The sequence below is a fragment of the Pelobates fuscus genome, chromosome 8 (genome assembly GCF_036172605.1).
Source record: "Pelobates fuscus isolate aPelFus1 chromosome 8, aPelFus1.pri, whole genome shotgun sequence".
Taxonomy (NCBI): Eukaryota; Metazoa; Chordata; class Amphibia; order Anura; family Pelobatidae; genus Pelobates; species Pelobates fuscus.
The window spans coordinates 114,057,279-114,077,663 of NC_086324.1; the positions used below are offsets into that span (position 1 = coordinate 114,057,279).

Consider the following 20,385-nt stretch of genomic DNA (forward strand, 5'->3'; position numbering starts at 1 on the left):
TCACAGTCAGGGTAGGGGTTCTTACCTGGGTCTCCACAGATTTAGGGGTTATCCATAGCTCGGCTGTGGGCTCAGGTAGTCACTGTTTGCACCTCATGGTTGGTTGTGGAAGCAAAAGGCGAGGTTAGAGGTCCTAAATCATTTCCTAACAAAACTTCAGCTGGCAAGTCCTTCATCACTTTACTTCATCCTTCATTCACATTACCGGCTCCTGCACCCAAATCCAGGTGTACCCGAGCAGTAGGCAATCTGTAGATAGCTCCTCCGGCCACACGAACTGTAACCAATTTCCCGGGGCGTTGATTATTGTCTATGAGGTGTCGCTGTACAAGGGTGATAGTGGCCCCTGGATGTCTTTCCATTAACCAAAACCAGTTGCCTGATACTGTCTGTGTTGGCTGCCTGTACTGGGTCAGTTTTGTGGAGCACCCCCTAGTGGTTCTTCCTGGCTCAGTTCCAAAGCTTCCAGGTCTGAGTGACAAAGTGGTCTATGCTGTGGGCAGCAGCCTGAGGTGTTGGGATCCCTGGTCAGGTCCAGTGGAGTCTAGAGGTTCCAGAGGACAATTGTTGTGTAGATGGCCCACTTGGTTGCACCAATAGCAGTGGGGCCTGGTATTTTGTGGTGGCCCATAACCATTCAGGGTGGATCATGGAGGTTGGCGACAGCTCCCCCCGGTTGTGGGTGTTGGTGGGTCTGTTCTGGGAGTTTGGACCCTGGGTTGAGAGCAATCCAGTTTGCAGACATCTGTGTACTCATCTGCTAGTCTGGCTGCCACTGGAAGAGTAAGGCGTCTGCGGTCTCTCACCCAGTCTTTAACGTCCGGTTGTATCAAGTTGATCAACTGTTCCAGCAAAAGTAGTTGCACTACATCCTCCAAAGTGGTTGCTTGACATTCATTAACCCAGTGGGATGCTGTCACATATTCATCCGCACATAAAAATGTGGTTAATGGCATTTGCCATCCTAATAGGAAAAGTTGTGCCGAGCAACATTACCGTCCTGACAGGAAAAGTTGTGCCGAGAAGCAATCATGCACATGGAAACCTGGTAATTGCTTTTGGGGTCAAAGACCGGTTACAGCCAATCAGATCCACATTAGGGTTTGTGCTGAGCAGCAATCATGCACATGGAAACATGGTAATTGCTTTTGGGGTCAAAGGCCGGTGACGGCCAATCGGATCCACAGGAGGGGTATTTAAACCCAATTCTCCTTTTGCTCATTGCCCTGTCATGGTTTCATCCTGATTGTTATCCGAGAGTGAGTTCCTGATCTTGATTTTCTGGTATTTGACTTTGGCTTTGTTTTGACTTCCCTGAATTCTGGTATCCTTGACTTTTGTCTTTCCCTCATCTTTGTGTCTGATTCTGTGTTCATGACCTCGGCAAGTATTTTGATTATTCTTGGATACGTTAATTCTGGCCATTTTAAGGTCCGGTTATACATTACCCTTAGTCCTAGGTGTGACACAGTTCTGCATGCTGGATCAACTTGTAATCCTGACAGATGCAGCTCGGTGTATCTGGCAAGTCCACTCTATGTAAGAATCCTTTTCTTTCTTTCTCAAGTCACAAAATTTTCTGCAGTACACATCTGGAGATGTGGAGCATACTGTCACGGCTCCTGGCATTTCTGACCACGTGGCTGCACTCAAATAGAGCAGCCACACCATCAGAAATACGTATAACTTACCTTGGGCTCGGTGGGCAACTATCCGGTCTCCCTCCTTCCCGGTCCCCAGGGGGAACGACGTTCCTAGGAGCACCGGCAGCTGCGAACTGGGCCTTTAGAGGAAATCTACCTTCGCCCATTTCAAAGATGATGCCATGTGTGTGCGGCGTCACATCATAGACACAAACACACATTTTGGGGTCAGAGGTCAGAAACAACCAATTACAGCTTAAGGAGTTTTTTTTAAACTCAAAATAGCATTTGCTCAGTGCCCTGTCGTGGTTTCCCTTAGATGGTTATCCGAGAGTGCGTTCCGGATCGTGTATTTCTGGTATTTGGCTTTGGCTTCGTTTTCACTTCCCTGACTTCTGGTAGCCTTGACTATTGGCTTTTCATTATCGATGTTTCTCATTCTGTGCCCCTGACCTCGGCTAGTATATTGACTATTCTCGGGTACGTTAAGTCCGGCCATTCTAAGGTCTGGTTAGACGTAACCCTTAGTCCTAGGTGTGATAGTATTCTGCGAACTGGATCATCTGTAATCCTGACATTATGACATGGCCATAGATCCTGCAGAATTGTGTCAGCACATAGCAGCTTGTGAAAGAAAACTAGAGGAGAATGATTACCGTATGGATCAGTTTGCCCAGGCTTTCAGTACGCTTCTTACTTGGACGGCTCATTTACAGCCTGAGGTTCCTCCAATTATCTCACCTCTGCTTAATATACCTCCACCTATAGTATATAAGGCAGATCTCCCTATCACCTCCCCCACATTTTGATGGTAATATTCAAGAATACCAGGGGTTTCTTAATCAAATTGAGTACCACTTTGAGGCTTCACCGGGATCCTTTGACACAGATAGAGCTAAGATTGGGTACTTGATGAACCAGCTTAAAGGTAAATCCTTAACTTGGGTCAATCAATTTTGGGAGAGCAATAGGAGTATTGCTTATAATTTAAATTAACATTTGAACCATTGGGCTGGAAGGATGACGCTTCCACTGCCCTAATGCGTACGAAACAGGGGAACCAGTCTATCTCAGATTATGCCATAGAATTTTGCACCTTGGAGTCTGAGGTAGACCGGACTACGGATTGATCTCTGCATTTAAAGGAACACTCCAGGCACCCAGACCACTTCTGCCTATTGGAGTGGTCTGGGTGCCAACTCCCACTACACTTAACCCTGCAAGTGTAATCATTGCAGTTTTCATAAACTGCAATATTTACCTTGCAGGGTTAACTCTTCCTCTAGTGGCTGTCTACTAGACAGCCACTAGAGGGCACTTTCGTGTTTATAGCACAATAAACGTCGCTGGATGCCCTCACGCTATGTGGGGACCTCCAGCGTCACGGAAATCCCCATAGGAAAGCATTGGAAGCATTTTTCAATGCTTTCCTATAGGGAGGTCTAATGCACGTGCGCATTAGGTCTCTCCCACCAGCGGTCGCGCATGCTCAAAGGTCTCCCCCGCCGAATGATGGCGGGGGAGGAGCTTGGGCGGACCCTGACCAAGCGCAGAGGGATATTGGCGCTGGATACAGGTAAGTCACTAAAGGGGTTTTAACACCTTCAGCAACTTGGGATGGGGGGTGGGAGGGAGAGGGGACCTGCAGTGCCAGGAAAACGGTTTGTTTTCCTGGCACTGGAGATTCCCTTTGACCCCTTAAGGACCAAACTTCTGGAATAAAAGGGAATCATGACATGTCACACATGGCATGTGTCCTTAAGGGGTTAAAGAGGGATTATCCAAGGCAATTCTTGATGGAACTGCTGCCAAAGATCTACCTAAGGGGTTAAATTAATCCATCACATATGTGATGCAGATTGATAACAGACTTAGGACCAAGGAAATTACTAGAAATAGAACCAGATGTATGGCTATGTCACTGGCACCTCGTTTCTCCAAACCAATTGTCCCTGACCTCTTTGTACAGTCTGAACCTGAATCTATGCAGTTAGGGGTTTTAACACATTGTCTGAGGCAGAAAAACTGTATAGGAGAAAAGAGGGTCTTTGTTTATACTGTGGTACAAAAGGACATATGAGAAAGGCTCGCCCCATACACCCGGAAAACTTCTGCACCCAAGAACCTTAAGGGGACAGGTCTTAGGTGTGATGGATACGTCCTCTGGTAATAACCAAATACGTTTCTCCTTGACATCACTGCCCTTTGCAACAAGAAAAGCTTTTCATGCAAAGCCCTGATGGAAACTTTATTGACATGCATTTTGTTAAAGAACACTTCATACCCATCAAGGAGAGATCTTCACTTCTGGCCGTTGAGACTATTGACAGAAGACCTCAATCTCAACCTCTGATTACCCACAAAACCATGCCTATTAACATTACTATAGGAGCTTTACACAAGGAAAACATAACATTTTAGATAATTACTTCTCCTTCTTGTCCCATCATATTAGGATTGACATGTCTCATTAAGCACAACCCTCATATTGACTAGGCTAAGGGGGAAATACTGGAATGGGGGTAAAGACTGTATAGAGAGATGTGTATTACCCATTACTAAGAGAGTGGGCATCGTTACTTAACCCCCTGCTATGCCTCAGACCTCCGAAATTCCCATACTGTACTGGGCGGTTAAAGAGGTTTTAAGTAAGAGTCAGACTAATATTCTACCTCCTCACAGATCGTATAATTGTTCCACAGATCTGCTACCCGGCGCTATGCCCCCCAAGGGGGCAGTATATGCCTTATCCCCACAGGAGACTAGAATCATGGATGAGTACATCAAAGATTCTTTAATTAAGGGCCATATACGTAAGTCATCCTCACCTACTGGAGCAGGGTTCTTTTTTGTAAACGATGGAGAATTACGCCCATGCATTGATTACAGGGCATTAAACAAGATCACCATAAAAAAATGCTTATCCCATTCCCCTTATCTCTGAATTGTTTGACAGACTCCAGGGTACTAAGATATTTACTAAACTTGACCTTAGGAGTGCGTACAATTCGATAAGAATTAAAGAAGATCATGAGTGGAAAACGCCATTTAACACTAGGGGCACTATGAGTACCTTGTCATGCCCTTCAGTTTATGCAATGCTCCGGCCGTATTTCAGGACTTTATTAATGATGTACTCAGAGACTATATTTATTCTTTTGTTTTAGTATACCTGGATGATATCCTTATTTATTCCCCCGACGTCCAGACTCATCATAAACACGTCAAACAAATGCTGCAAACTTTGCTTAAAAATGGGCTTTATTGCAAACTTGAAAAAGGCACATTTGACCAGATGAAGATATAGTTTTTGGGGTATAATATTTCCGCCTCTGGTTTCCAAATGGATCCTCGTAAACATGAGGCCGTTCTACACTGGCCATTACCTAATGGGTTAAAAGCTATTCAAAGGTTTATTGGGTTTGCTAATTACTATAGGAGATTCATCAAAGGTTTCTCTTCTGTGATAGCCCCCATCACCAATATGATGCGAAAGGGGGTTAACTGTAAGATATGGTCTACAGCAACTAAAGACGCTTTTGAGCTACTTAAGAAGTTTGTAACAGAGCTCCCTGTACACCAGTTGGGTACCTCAGCCAAGGGCCGCTTCCTAGCTGGAACATTTCTGCCCACCGTCGCCGCAGCTTTACTGGGGCCCTGGAAACGCTCCTTCCTGGAGCCGAATGGGGAATTGGCTCTAGTCCTTACAAGGACTTTCCCCGTTGAATCTCCTGTAAGCTGGAACAGCAGACACAGGAGCCAGCCTTCTTCCCTTGGGATCTGTTACATATTCCTATTGTTACATATAGTTTACAACTGTAATATTTTGTACTTGATGTAACATGTAGTTATTAATAATCTGGCTGATAGAATTGGCTTGGTTGCCAAATACTTACTTGTTTATAGCAAATGGCTAGCCTGTTGGCGCTTTATAAATGCCAATAATAATAATAATAATAATAATAAGATAGACTATTTTATTCCGTTACAAAAAGAGAGGAGGTACGAAGAGTGTTTCACGATAATGTGACGGCAGGTCATCAAGGTATGAATAAAACCTTGTCCGCTATCTCCAGGTCATATTGGTGGCCTTCTCTTAGAAAAGACATCAGGGAATTTGTGGAGGCATGTACTATTTGTGCGGTTTCTAAGGTTCCCCATAAACTACCTTGTGGGCTTTTACAACCGCTTCCTATACCCAGTAGTCCATGATACCATTTGTCTATAGACTTTATCATGGATCTACCTATTTCTAAGGGTTACAATATTACAACAGGGTTACATCCTGGTGGTTGTTGACCGCTTTTCTAAAATGGCACACTTTGTTCCGCTTAAAAAGATTCCCTCTTCCCTAGAGCTGGCCCATATATTTATACGTGAAATAGTCAGATTGCATGGTATTCCGCTTAATGTTGTGTCAGATAGGGGTTCCCAGTTTGTGTCATGATTTTGGAAAGCATTTAACAAACAGTTGGGTATCAAACTTTCCTTTTCATCAGTTTACCATCCCCAAACCAATGGTGCGGCTGAGAGAGTCAGTCATTGTTTGGAACAATATTTGAGGCTGAATTGTCAGAAATAATGCTACTCATGACTCATCTGAACATAGCCCATTTTTTTTGTTAATAACGGTTATCCTACTGTCCTCCCTGTGGTGTTTTCTGACACTGCTATACCCGCTCTGGATGACCATCTCACATATATTCGTGAGACCACGCAGCTTTGGAAAAAGCTACGGCTTGTTTCAAACTGCATGCTGATGAAAGACAGGATGCCAACCCTGTTTACCAGGTGGGTGACAGGGTATTGCTCTCCACACGGAATATTAAACTCAAAGTCTTTAGCATAAGGTTTTCCCCCAGGTGTATTGGTCCCTTTTAAATTAATTGTAGGATTAATTCTGTGTCTTATTCTCTGGCTCTTCCCGCCTCTCTACGTATTCCCAATACGTTTCACGTATCCCTACTTAAACCTCTGTAACAAATATACCACCCCTTCGGTCCCTCCCCCTCCTTTGGTTGTTTGTGGATGTGAAGAGTACAAAGTCTCCTCTATTTTCGACTCCAGGTTTTCTAGAGGGTCTTTGCAGTATTTGGTGGATTGGAAGGGTTATGGGCCTGCCAATCGTTCTTGGGTTTCTGCTTCAGACGTTCATACGGGCCGCAAAATCCGTTCCTTCCGTGCCAGGTTTCCCCTTATGCCTGGTCCTGCCCACCCAGTGTGTGGTCCTCAAGTGGGGAGTACTGTCACGGATCCCGACATTTCTGACCGTGTGGCTGCACTCAAACAGAGCAGCCACACCATCAGAAATACTTTTAACTTACCTTGGGCTCAGCGGGCAACTGTCCGGTCTCCCTCCTTCCTGGTCCCGAGTGGGTGCGACATTCATAGGAGCACCAGCCGCTGCAGACCGGGCTTTTATAGTAAACCTATCAATATGAATAGAGTAAGGAGCACAACCGTACGTATTTATGTACAAAAAAAATCTTTATTAAATGGGTATATACTATAAGAATGTCGCTTTAAATTTTAAACCCAAGATGCAAAGTCATAATGCTATAACACATCTACCAAAAAAAACTATAAGCAAACAACTATAATGCTAGTATAGTCAAAACCCCAAAAAAGATACAACATATAAAAATAATACAAAAACCATACCAAATTAAGTGAGAAGCAGGGACAGAGTCAATCAAAAAGCCCCCAACGTTTCGGCAAGAAGCCTTTATCAAGGGAGTCTGTTGAGAAACTAAATTCTACCCTTATATACCCAAGAGAAACACATACATCAATCATACATATATCAATGTATGTTTTTAGCATTATGACTTTGCATCTTGGGTTTAAAATTTAAAGAGACATTCTTATAGTATATACCCATTTAATAAAGATTTTTCTTGTACGTAAATACGTATGGTTGTGCTCCTTACTCTATTCATATTGATATGTATTTTGGGTTCTTTGGGGGATAGAGCCTCATGTAAGTGAGCACCCAGCATTTACTTATTTAGCTTCATTTTGGGGTTATTTTGCAGTTAAGTTGAGTGTGCCCACCTTGTTTCATTTGTTTTATAGTAAACCTACCTTCAGCCACATCAAAGATGGCGCCAATATGCGTGCAGCGTCATGTCATAGACGGACACGCACATTTTGGGGTCAGAAACAACCAATTAAAGCCTAAGGGGGGTTATTTAAACTCAAAATAGCATTTGCTCAGTGCCCTGTCGTGGTTTCCCTTAGATGGTTTTCCAAGAGTGTGTTCCTCATCGTGTATTTCTGGTATTTGGCTTTGTTTTCACTTCTCTGACTTCTGGTATCCTTGACTATTGGCTTTTCCTTATCTCGGTTTCTCATTATGTGCCCCTGACCTCAGCTAGTATATTGACTATTCTCGGGTACGTTAAGTCCGGCCATTCTAAGGTCCGGTTAGACGTCACCCATAGTCCTAGGTGTGATACTATTCTCCGTGCTGGATCATCTGTAATCCTGACACATACCTTTCCAAAAGTGCTTCCTTCACCCGCTCATAATTCTGGACATCCTGATCTGGTATGGCCCTGAAGGCTTCAGCTGCCTTTTCTTGAAATTTTCCAGCTAGGATAGGAACCCAGTCTTCCTACGCTACTTTTTGCAGGGCACACTGGCGTTCAAAATCCGCTACTGTCAGTCTCCCCCTCTGATTCATTAGAGGCTTTAAATGTGCTGAATGGGTACCTTTTGTCTCCGATGTGAAGCTGGGGCTGTTAGTGGGGGATGCTGCTGTTCGCTGAATTTCCAGCAGACGAACTTGCCGCTCTCTTTGCTCTCTGGCTTTCACGTCAGCATCTAAAATAATCTTTAAGCCCCCTTGAGCTTCCAATAGCTCCTTCAATGTGGTACGCTTGAGCTGAGCGTACCCGCTCTCCATCCTGCGTACTCCTGGCGAGTGTTAACCTCAAATTATAGCTCCAGGAAAAGGGACCATCCCACCGCTGCCAAATGTGGCGAACCGCCAAAGTAAATGCAAATTAAATTATGCAAAAGATCTATGTCTACTGTAGCGGCCTCTGGGTAAACCAACTGGTTACCACTGCTAATTCCCATCCTTCAGCCAGTCAGGAACCACTTAAATTGCAACAAGACCCATTTCCCCCCAGTAACTGGGCAAGACCTAGGTCTGGAGGTACAACAACTTCATTGACCACGCACAACTTTTATGCATACTCCATACAAGGGGTGGATCACACACACATACAGAAACACATCCCACAATCATCCCCCGCCCCGAGGTCCCAAGGGAAGGGACTCCGTTCTTTGTCCCCAAAGCCAGCCACTAAATCTCTGGGGTTCCCCACACTAACCGCCAGGACTCTTCTTACCAAGCGCCTCTGTGCCTGGGAGTCTAGGCGTGGGAAAAAAATAGATCCTTTGTCTCACAGGCAGAAAAGCCCACCCGCAGGAAAATATCTGATCTCTCTGATCTCTCTCGACAGTGCCCCAGAAGTGCCCACACCAATCTCAGGGATTCTCGCCTCGGTCCCTCAATCAGCTAGTCTCTGTTCGCGAGGTTCTGGTGTGAAACCCAGACAAGGGAAGAGTCTTCTTTTGGGTATGAATGCTCCCCCTGGATGGCATTCGTATATTCGAAATGTCGGCCATCCAGGGGAGGACTCATTAATTACTTCCCTTGCATTTTCAAACTTTGATTGCAGGTGAGAATGTTCTGATTAATTGGTGCAAACATTCTAATGGGGCACTGGGGAGGTTCTTGTTCAGGAAACGAACAAGTCTGGAAACAATCCACGAATGCTCCCCCTGGCTAGCGTTCATCTATAAGAATGGCGGCCGCCATTTGATACTTATGTTGCGTTGGGTGTATCGGGGTGGTCCCCATTCAGGAAGTGAATGAATTACCTTCATGGAGTAGTTACTATAAACTATCCAAGCGTCAGTCATTTTTGCTTCCATTTTTTTAAATTATTTTTCCCTTCAGTTATAATGTGCTAAATTAATTAATGTATTTGTTTGTGTCAAGTTACATGATGCAGGATGCTGTCTCTGATTCTGCTACCCAGTTTTACTCATTAGCGTATTTACTGGGGGTGTGGGGGGAATCGTATGTCTTGGATGACAGACAGCAGTGGCAGGCCTAGAGAACACCTCTCCTGCTGAACAGGCACCTGCCAACAAGCGCATTATAGGGTAACTCTTAAGTTGTGTGGCACATGCCTGCATTGCGGCTGTTTGAAGTTTCTAAAAAGTGGCAATGCAGTTACAGGGATTTCAGAGTACTAAACATTGCTGAGCATGCTCAGAGCATTCAGTGTATGCAATAGATCTTCAGCAGTGTTAAAATCATGGGGTGTTATAAGTGGAGCTGGGTAATACAGCTGACAGTCATCCTGATGTTCATATACACTAGGCTGATACACCACTTTTTGGACAGCCTGACAGACTACCAATGTTGTGCATATGCTGCTAATTAAAAACAAAAACACTGCTTTTGTAAACACATACATAATTCACAGTAACACAATGCAAATTTCCAAAATAAATGTTGATATAAACGTTTAAGCAAAATCTGGCAATCACTTACCGACTCAACAGTTTCATGTTGAGAAAATCCAACTGGTGCAATCCCATAGATGCATACTGCCAGAATGGTTATCAGCAAATGTACAACTGTAATCCAGTATGTAAAAAAAGGCCTGCAATGAAAACAAATATATGTTTTTTTTGTTTTTGTTTGCTTTTTTATTATATTTATTTTATTTCACATGTAACATTTCATGTTAGCATTCAGCAAATTGATATCAACAAGCCCAATTTAAATTAAAATAAATAAAAATAAACTCATAAAATCTCACTATCCTTAAGGAGTTATTTCCAATGACTCTGTTTGTATGTATTGTTGGTGTTTCATTGCAACAGTGGGGGTATGTAGGGTTGGTGTTTGATTGCAGTAATTTTAATTTTATTTTAATGGATTATTCCTTCAAAACAAGAGGTTTATATCTCATCAATGCATTATTAGAGCATTATGATGGCATGCGGCTAATGGCAATCTCAAATTGCAAACAAATTGCAAACAAATTGCAAACAACCACAAACAGTTAATTTGCACAACCGCAAACTCCCCATTTGCACAAGGTTGGATACACTGATGTCATTGAAGATCTCTTCCTCCAACCAGCCACGTACAACACCAAGGGTCCCCGAAAGGTGACAACAAGCCCCCTGTATTTTTTTTTTTTTTAAATGTACACTACTGTGCCCTGGCAGGCCCTGAAACGCACACGTGTGAAGGAAACTGACTGCTATTATTTCACAGTCAAATTTCTATTTTTTTTTTTTTTAATGTACACTACTGTTACACCAGATGTGTGAAGGAAACTGACTGCTTTTATATTACAGTCAAAAAAGTTTTTTGTTTTTTTAAATGCAAGCTAGAAAAAAAAGTAGACTGATGTTCTAGCCCTAAAAAGGGCTTTTTGGGGTGCTGTCTTTACAGCAGATATCAGATGAGTCCTTCAGGACTGTAGTGGACACTGAATACACTAGCCTAGCTATCGATTTCCCTATTAAATCAGCAGCAGCTACACTGTCCCTTATCTCACTAAGAATGCAGCTACCGGGGGGCAGGGCCTAGCTGTCATGGAGGAAAGACGCACTTCGTGTGAGCTCCCTCAATATCTCACTTTAAGCAGCTATCAACAAGCGAATTTCACCCCAGAAGGGGATGACCCAGCAATGTTGCTCCTACCTGACCGACCCGACATGCTTAATAGCGTCAGCAACTCGACAGAGTCTTACTTACTTACGCATGGCAAGTGTGGCCTGGTGCTCACCGGGCGGGAGAGGCGGCCGATCTCACGATCCTGGGATGCCCAGGAGCAACTACTTCCCGGCAGGAGCTCCGTTACCCCCCCCCCCCCTCGGACCGGTGGGGGTTATCCCGGTCCACCCCTGATAGGCTGTCTGGAGCTAATGGACGCACACAGCACAGCCGCCCAGGCTGACATACTCATCTGTGACTCTCCCAATATGGCGGCAGACGCGTGTCCTCCTGGTACCAGCAAAGCATATTGAGTCTAAGCTGGACAGACTCTTTAATCAATTTCGGAAGCAAATAACAAGCAGGAAGCCCCAACAAGCTCCACCACAGCCCCAACAAGCTCCACCACAGCTAAGCGAAGCAGTCCCCATTAAAATCCACCAACGCAAAAGGCGTTGAAGACGGGACCGGAGGCACAAACAGAAATGCAGACCCTGCCCCACGTCAAGCACTCGCCTCCACCTTAAGCCACCACAATTCCGCACCGGACGTAAAGCACCACCGGGACAGATCCGACCACCCGACAAAACAAGCTTCCACCACCTCAAGCCGCGAACCCGGCACTCAGCCAGAGACTTGCCTTTGTTGTTCCAGGTATCAGGGACTCCCAGGGTCTGCACCTGGCGCCAAGAAGGGATCAGATGAGCACATGCAGTAAACAGCAGCCTGCCAAGCATGTCCCACTATAGCCGATCCTCCACACCATGCCTTTGATCACATGAACTGCTCTCTGCACATTAACTAATCGTAAAGTAGCAAGCGTTTAAACATGTAATTATTTCACCTCCTAAAGAGTTTATTGTCGTAGTTCCTTACATGCCTTTACCTTAATCGTTCATGTATTATGTTATTCACTAGTCTCATCTCATGGGGCGACTCACACTTGATTTATAACTAGTGGTGGAGCTGCTGATATAAATACACAGTTGATAACGTGCAAGCTACACCCTAAACATGACAGCCATTTTTTTTTACAACAATGTACTGCTATATACCGTATATACTCGAGTATAAGCCGACCCGAATATAAGCCGAGGCCCCTAATTTTACCCAAAAAAACTGGGAAAACTTATTGACTCGAGTATAAGACTAGGGTGAGAAATGCAGCAGCTACTGGTAAATTTCTAAATAAAATTAGATCCTAAAAAAAATAAATTAATTGAATATTTATTTACAGTGTGTGTATAATGAATGCAGTGTGTGTGTGTGTATGAATGCAGTGTGAGTGTATGAATGCAGTGAGTGTATGAATGCAGTGAGTGTATGAATGCAGCGTGTGTATGAGTGCAGCGTGTGGATATGAGTGCAGCGTGTGGATATGAGTGCAGCGTGTGGATATGAGTGCAGCGTGTGGATATGAGTGCAGCGTGTGGATATGAGTGCAGCGTGTGTATGAGTGCAGTGTGTGTATGAGTGCAGTGTGTGTATGAGTGCAGTGTGTGTGTATGAATGCAGTGTGTGTATGAGTGCAGTGTGTGTATGAATGCAGTGTGAGTGTATGAATGCAGTGAGTGTATGAATGCAGCGTGAGTGTATGAATGCAGCGTGGGTATGAGTGCAGCATGTGGGTATGAGTGCAGCGTGTGTATGAATGCAGTGTGTGTGTATGAGTGCAGTGTGTGTGTATGAATGCAGTGTGTGTGTATGAATGTAGTGTGAGTGTATGAATGCAGTGTGTGTGTATGAGTGCAGCGTGTGTATGAATTCAGTGTGTGTATGAGTGCAGTGTGAGTGTATGAATGCAGTGTGAGTGTATGAATGCAGTGTGTGTGTATGAATGCAGTGTGTGTGTATGAATGCAGTGTGTGTATGAGTGGTGTGTGTGTGTGTATGAGTGGTGTGTGTGTGTGTGTGTTGCAGAGCCTTGGTGGGGGATGGGATTTTTTTTTATTATTATTTTAATTTTTTTTTTATTATTATTTATTATTATTTGTATTTGTTTAATTTAATTATTATTATTATTGTATTATTATTTATTATTTACATTTTTTTTATTTTTTATTATTACTAATTATTATTTTTTTTTCGTCCCCCCTCCCTGCTTGATACATGGCAGGGAGGGGGGCTCCTTCCCTGGTGGTCCAGTGGGATTGGCAGTTCAGTGGGGGGAGAGGGGGGCTGGCAGAGCTGTACTTACCTTTCATGCAGCTCCTGTCAGCTCTCTCCTCCTCCGCGCGGTCTGTGCAGCTCCCTCTGTCAGCTCCCAGTGTAAGGCTCTCACGAGACTTACACTGGGAGCTGACCGAGGTGCTGAACGGACGGCGCGGAGGAGGAGAGAGCTGACAGGAGCTGCAGGAGAGGTAAGTACAGCTCTGCCAGCACCCCTCTCCCCCCCAGTCTGTATTATGGCAATGCAAATTGCCATAATACAGACTCTGACTCGAGTATAAGCCGAATTGGGGTTTTTTAGCACAAAAAATGTGCTAAAAAACTCGGCTTATACTCGAGTATATACGGTACTCATACCCTCAGTGCAACTAGCCATGATATACACATGTTCAGCCTAGCATGCTCAAATATAACACACTTCTGTCTAAAAAAAAAAAAAAAAAGAATGCAGCTTCCGAATGAATCTAAAATGGATGCTGTCCAGGAGGTGGGAGGGTCTGGGAGGGAGGGTCTGCTGCTGATTGGCTGGAATGTCTGCTGACTGTGAGGTACAGGGTCAAAGTTTACTCAATGATGACGAATAGGGGGCGGACCGAACATCGCATATGTTTGCCGTCCGTGGCGAACGCGAACACGCTATGTTCGCCAGGAACTATTCGCCAGCGAACAGTTAGGTACATCACTAATAATAAAACAAAAACAAAAAATCAAGTTACTTGCGCACTATTCCAAATCCCTGGGCATATTTATATAAATTGAGGTTTTTTAGTTCCACTCCAATGGCCATTACATGTAAGCCCACCTACCACGTCAAGGCAGGTGGGCTTACATCTAATGGCCATTTGAGTGGAATTAAAAACCTCCATTTATATAAATATGCACAGGGATTTGGAATAGTGTGCCAGTAACTTTTCTTTCTTTAATTTCATTGTATGAATTCGGGCTGATGTGTAATATGGTCATTGTTACAAGAGTAGTGGGAATTTGAGTGCAGGACTTTTTTTGGTGTATTTGTTAACTTGCATATGACTTGGTAGAAAATTATTAACATTAATTAAAGTTCTCCTGACTACCACTTCAGACAAGTAAGAGCAAAGAGCAGTGTTATATGTTGGTGCTATATAAATGATGATGATGATGATGATGATAATAGTAAGAGCCCCATATCTTTGGAGACTGGATATGGACTTGGGTAATCATATTTTATTCTACTTCTATTTTTTAGATTAATGACAATCTTAATTTTAAGATTTACATAGTTATAATTGTTCTAAAATTACATAACTTTGTCTCTGTGTACAGTTGCAAGAAAAAGTATGTGAACCCTTTGGAATGATATGGATTTCTGCACAAATTGGTCATAAAATGTGATCTGATCATCATCTAAGTCACAACAATAGACAATCACAGTCTGCTTAAACTAATAACACACAAAGAATGAAATGGTGCCATGTTTTTATTGAACACAAAATGTAAACATTCACAGTGCAGGTGGAAAAAAGTATGTGAACCCTTGGATTTAATAACTGGTTGAACCTCCTTTGGCAGCATTAACATCAACCAAACGTTTCCTGTAGTTGCAGATCAGACGTGCACAACGGTCAGGAGTAATTCTTGACCATTCCTCTTTACAGAACTGTTTCAGTTCAGCAATATTCTTGGGATGTCTGGTGTGAATCGCTTTCTTGAGGTCATGCCACAGCATCTCAATCGGGTTGAGGTCAGGACTCTGACTGGGCCACTTCAGAAGGCGTATCTTCTTCTGTTTAAGCCATTCTGTTGTTGATTTACTTCTATGCTTTGGGTCATTGTCCTGTTGCAACACCCATCTTCTGTTGAGCTTCAGCTGGTAGACAGATGGCCTTAAGTTCTCCTGCAAAATGTCTTGATAAATTTGGGAATTCATTTTTCCTTCGATGATAGCAATCCGTCCAGGCCCTGACGCAGCAAAGCAGCCCCAAACCATGATGCCCCCACCACCATACTTCACAGTTGGGATGAGGTTTTGATGTTGGTGTGCTGTGCCTCTTTTTCGCCACACATAGTGTTGTGTGTTTCTTCCAAGCAACTCAACTTTGGTTTCATCTGTCCACAGAATATTTTGCCAGTACTGCTGTGGAACATCCAGGTGCTCTTGTGCAAACTGTAAACGTGCAGCAGCAATGTTTTGTTTGGACAGCAGTGGCTTCCTCTGTGGTATCCTCCCATGAAACCCATTCTTGGTGTTGGTTGTTTTGGTGTCTATAGTGTGCCTTTTACCAATGCCATTTAGTGATTTATTATTGTGATTTGTTTATTGTTTTAATTGTCATATTATGGTTCATTTGTTGATCTAATATTTTTTTTTGCCCGCTTTTGGTCATTTTGTGTGGCTGTCAATGGCAAATTAGATTAATCAGAAATGATTCACCTGGGGGAGGTAATGATTTGGATGAACTAGATTTCATAATTTCAATTATTTGTCATTTCAGTTTGCCCCAATTGATTCCTCCATACAAAATGACTTGAATAAACTGGAAAAAGAATAATACTAAAAAGCCTAAGAGGATTATGAAATGCTTAAGGGAGATATTACACACACTTATGCCCATGACCCACTATGCTGTCAGTCGGTGCATATCTACTAAACAGTGAGTAGCCAGCAGCTGCCAACTGTAATTATATATAGCTATTGCTGCCCAGTTGCAAATAAAATAGCGGTGAGAGGATCTGGCACATATCCAATGCAAGTTTATACACTCCCATATGAGGCACTAGGTGTCACAAACCCCATCACTCTAAGGCAGACAAGTGACTAGATTGTAAAACTCACAAAACCCGGTTTAGCAGAAATGCCTATGAAATCACAGTATTATGATATAACTCTTTGGTAATGTGATTCTTATACGAGACAAAGACAGAACTTAATAAAGGAAAATATATTTTGAACAAAAATAATGGTGTATACAAAATATAAACAGAGAATATGAGAAATCTGAGAACAAATGGGTAACCCAGACATGGACCCCTTGCTCACTGGGCCTATTATTATTATAATTATTATTATTGGCATTTATATAGCGCCAACAGATTTCATAGCGCTTTACTAAGGAAAATGGTTTCATACTTACCGTAATTTTTTTCCTGATCATTATTCATGGCAGCATTTACTCATGGGTTAGCTCCTCCCCTCACAGCAGAAAGGACAGGAAATAAAACTCTGAAGTTGGTATAAATAGATCCTCCACCTTCCCCTCAGGCAGTCTTTGTAACTAGCTTCACAACTCTTATAGTAGATGGGTGTGAACGTAATGCTGCCATGAATAATGATAAGGAAAAGAAAATTACAGTAAGTATGAAACAATTTTCCATATTTGTGATCAATCATGGCAGCATTTACTCATGGGGAATACCCAAGCAGTGTGTATATATTATATTATATATAGGGAGGGACAGAGTTCAAATACAGCTAATAGTTATAAAAACTAGAGTTGAGCGAACCCGGACTGAAAGTTTGTGTTCGTACCGAACATAACGTTCTTTGGACCCCGGACCCGAACACGGACATATCACTGTATGTTTAGGTTGGAGTTAGGTTTTCGGCGATTTAATGGCGCGTTTTCAAAGGCTGCAGGGCAGCCAATCAACAAGCGTTTGACTCATGTGCCCTTAGAAGCCATCACAGCCATGCCTACTAATGGCATGGCTGTGATTGGCCAGTGCAGCATGTGACCCAGCATCTATATATAAGCTGGAGTCACGTAGCGCCGCATGTCACATGAGCTCTTATTAGGGTAGGGTGTCAGGGTATTTATATCGGCAGACATTTTGTGCTATGATTAAATGTAAATGATGATTAAATTAAAATGTATATTGTCAGAGTCACTCTGAACAGAGCAGACTCCATTTTGTTATTTTCAAACTAACAAAAGACACAAGATTTCTATCCCTTCTGTAAAACTAACCACTTTGCCAGAAGCTAAGAAATGCTTAGTATATACAAACCTGTTGATAAGAAATGAGAACAGGGGGTGGACAGACTGTCTAAATGCTAATGGAATGTAATTAATTCTAAAACCAGACATTTATGACAGAGAAGATTAAATAATTGAATTTTACTTTCGATATTGTAGAACGTCCCATTGTAATCTAGTGGTGAAACTTAGTTTACGAACTGTCATATTAAAAATTACAGCAGGAATTGGAGACTAGTGATGTACCAAACTGTTCGCCGGCGAATAGTTCCCGGCGAACATAGCGTGTTCGCGTTTGCCACAGCGGGCGAACACATGCGCGGTTCGATCCGCCCCCTATTCGTCATCATTGAGTAAACTTTGACCCTGTGCCTCACGGTCAGCAGACACATTTCAGCAAATTAGCAGCAGACCCTCCCTTCCAGACCATCCCACCTCCTGTACAGCATCCATTTTAGATTCATTCTGAAGCTGCATTCTTAGTGAGAGGAGGGAAAGTGTAGCTGCTGCTCATTTGATAGGGAAATTGATAGCAATGCTAGGGTATTCAGTGTCCACTACAGTCCTGAAGGACTCATCTGATCTCTGCTGTAAGGACAGCACCCCAAAAAGCCCTTTTTAGGGCTAGAACATCAGTCTGCTTTTTTTCAGTGTGTGCTCTGCCAACCTCTGCAAGTGCACTTTGCCACTCATATCTGGTGTCACAATAGCGTGCCTTTAAAAATAAACATTTTTTCACTGTAAGCTAATAGCAGTCAGTGTCCTTAAAGCGGGTGTCAGGCCTTCAGCGTGTACTCTGCCAACCTCTGCAAGTGCACTTTGCCACTCATATCTGGTGTCACTATAGCGTGCCTTTAAATAATAAAAAAAGTTTTTCACTGTAAGCTAATAGCAGTTAGATGTCTGCAAGCATCTGGGTGTCAGGCCTTCAGCGTGTACTCTGCAACCTCTGCCAGTGTACTTTGCCACTCATATCTGGTGTCACAATAGCGTGCATTTAAAACCAAAAAACTTTTTTCACTGTTATAGATTGAATAGCAGTTACTTGTCTTCAAGCGGGTGTGTCAGGCCTACAGCGTGTACTCTGCCAACCTCTGCCAGTGTACTTTGACACTCATATCTGGTGTCACAATAGCGTGCCTTTAAAAAGAAAAAACTTTTTCACTGTAAGCTAATAGCAGTCAGTGTCCTTAAAGCGGGTGTCAAGCCTTCAGCGTGTACTCTGCCAACCTCTGCCTGTGTACTTTGCCACTCATATCTGGTGTCACAATAGCGTGCCTTTAAAAAGAAAAAACTTTTTCACTGTAAGCTAATAGCAGTCACTGTCCTTAAAGCGGGTGTCAGGCCTTCAGCGTGTACTCTGCCAACCTCTGCAAGTGCACTTTGCCACTCATATCTGGTGTCACAATAGCATGCCTTTAAAAAGAAAAAAAAGGTTTTCACTGTAAGCTAATAGCAGTCAGTGTCCTTAAAGCGGGTGTCAAGCCTTCAGCGTGTACTCTGCCAACCTCTGCAAGTGCACTTTGCCACTCATATCTGGTGTCACTATAGCGTGCCTTTAAAAAGAAAAACTTTTTCACTGTAAGCTAATAGCAGTCAGTGTCCTTCAAGCGGGTGTCAGGCATTCAGCGTGTACTCTGCCAACCTCTGCAAGTGCACATTGCCACTCATATCTGGTGTCACTATAGCGTGCATTTAAAACCAAAAAACTGTTTCCACTGTTATAGATTGAATAGCAGTTAGTTGTCTTCAAGCGGGTGTCAGGCCTACAGCGTGTCCTCTGCCAACCTCTGCCAGTGCACATTGCCACTCATATCTGGTCTCACAGTAGCTTGCACGCATAGTACCACTAATCCAAATAAAAATGACAGGCAGAGGCAGGCCACCCCGCAGGGGCCATCGTGGTCGTGGTGCTGTGATTCCCTTTTGCCCTAGAATAATGCCCAGTTTTCAGAGGCCACGTACCCTGAACTTGAAAAGACATAGTTGACTGGCTAACACAGGACACCCAATCTTCTACAGCTTCCGCTCGGAACCTTGACGCACCATCCTCCTCCAGCTTAGCTTCGGGCACCTCTCAAGATACCACTCACCCGCCTGCCACCACCACCAACACTAGCACCACAGCCACTTCACTTGGTATGTCAGAGGAGTTATTTACACATCTGTTTGAAGAAATGAGTGATGCGCAACCATTATTGCCAGAGGATGTAGATAACAGGGATATGTCTCAGGCAGGCAGCATTACACACATGGACGTACGGTGTGATGATGATGATGTTGTAACCAGTGCTGCTTCCTTTGCTGAGTTGTCAGATACAAGTGAAGTGGTTGATGATGACGATGCGTCCTCCATGGATGTCACGTGGGTGCCCGCTCGGCAAGAAGAAGAACAGGGCGAAAGTTCAGATGGGGAGACAGAGAGGAGGAGGAGGAGACGAGTTGGAAGCAGGGGGAGGTCGTCGCAAGGAGCTAGTGGCACAGTCAGACAGCATACATCGGCACCCGGGGTCAGCCCGACAGCACGCCAATCAACGCATGCTGTGTCCACCACCAGAATGCCATCATTGCAGAGCTCAGCAGTGTGGCATTTTTTTTGTGTGTCTGCCTCTGACAACAGCGATGCCATTTTCAACCTGTGCCAAAAGAAACTGAGTCATGGGAAGTCCAACACCCACCTAGGTACAACTGCTTTGCGTAGGCACATGATCGCACATCACAAACGCCTATGGGATCAACACATGAGTACAATCAGCAAACAAACTCAAAGCCGCCATCCTCCTCCTGGTCCAGCATCTTCAGCCACGTCAACCACTGCTGTCCTCCTTGCCCCTTCTCAACCATCCGCCACTCCGTCTCTCGCCTT

The 20,385-nt window shown here is 43.7% G+C and overlaps 1 protein-coding gene across 3 annotated transcripts in view; it reads right to left on the reverse strand.

Annotated features, from left to right (window-relative positions):
• Nucleotides 1-20,385, reverse strand: part of RHBDF1 (rhomboid 5 homolog 1) — an 864,530-nt gene that overhangs the window by 523,853 nt on the left and 320,292 nt on the right. For all 3 annotated transcript variants that reach the window (XM_063430225.1, XM_063430226.1, XM_063430227.1), the window contains one exon: nucleotides 10,219-10,330. In XM_063430225.1, the coding sequence (XP_063286295.1) occupies nucleotides 10,219-10,330 (112 nt within the window). The remainder of the gene's footprint in view (nucleotides 1-10,218; nucleotides 10,331-20,385) is intronic.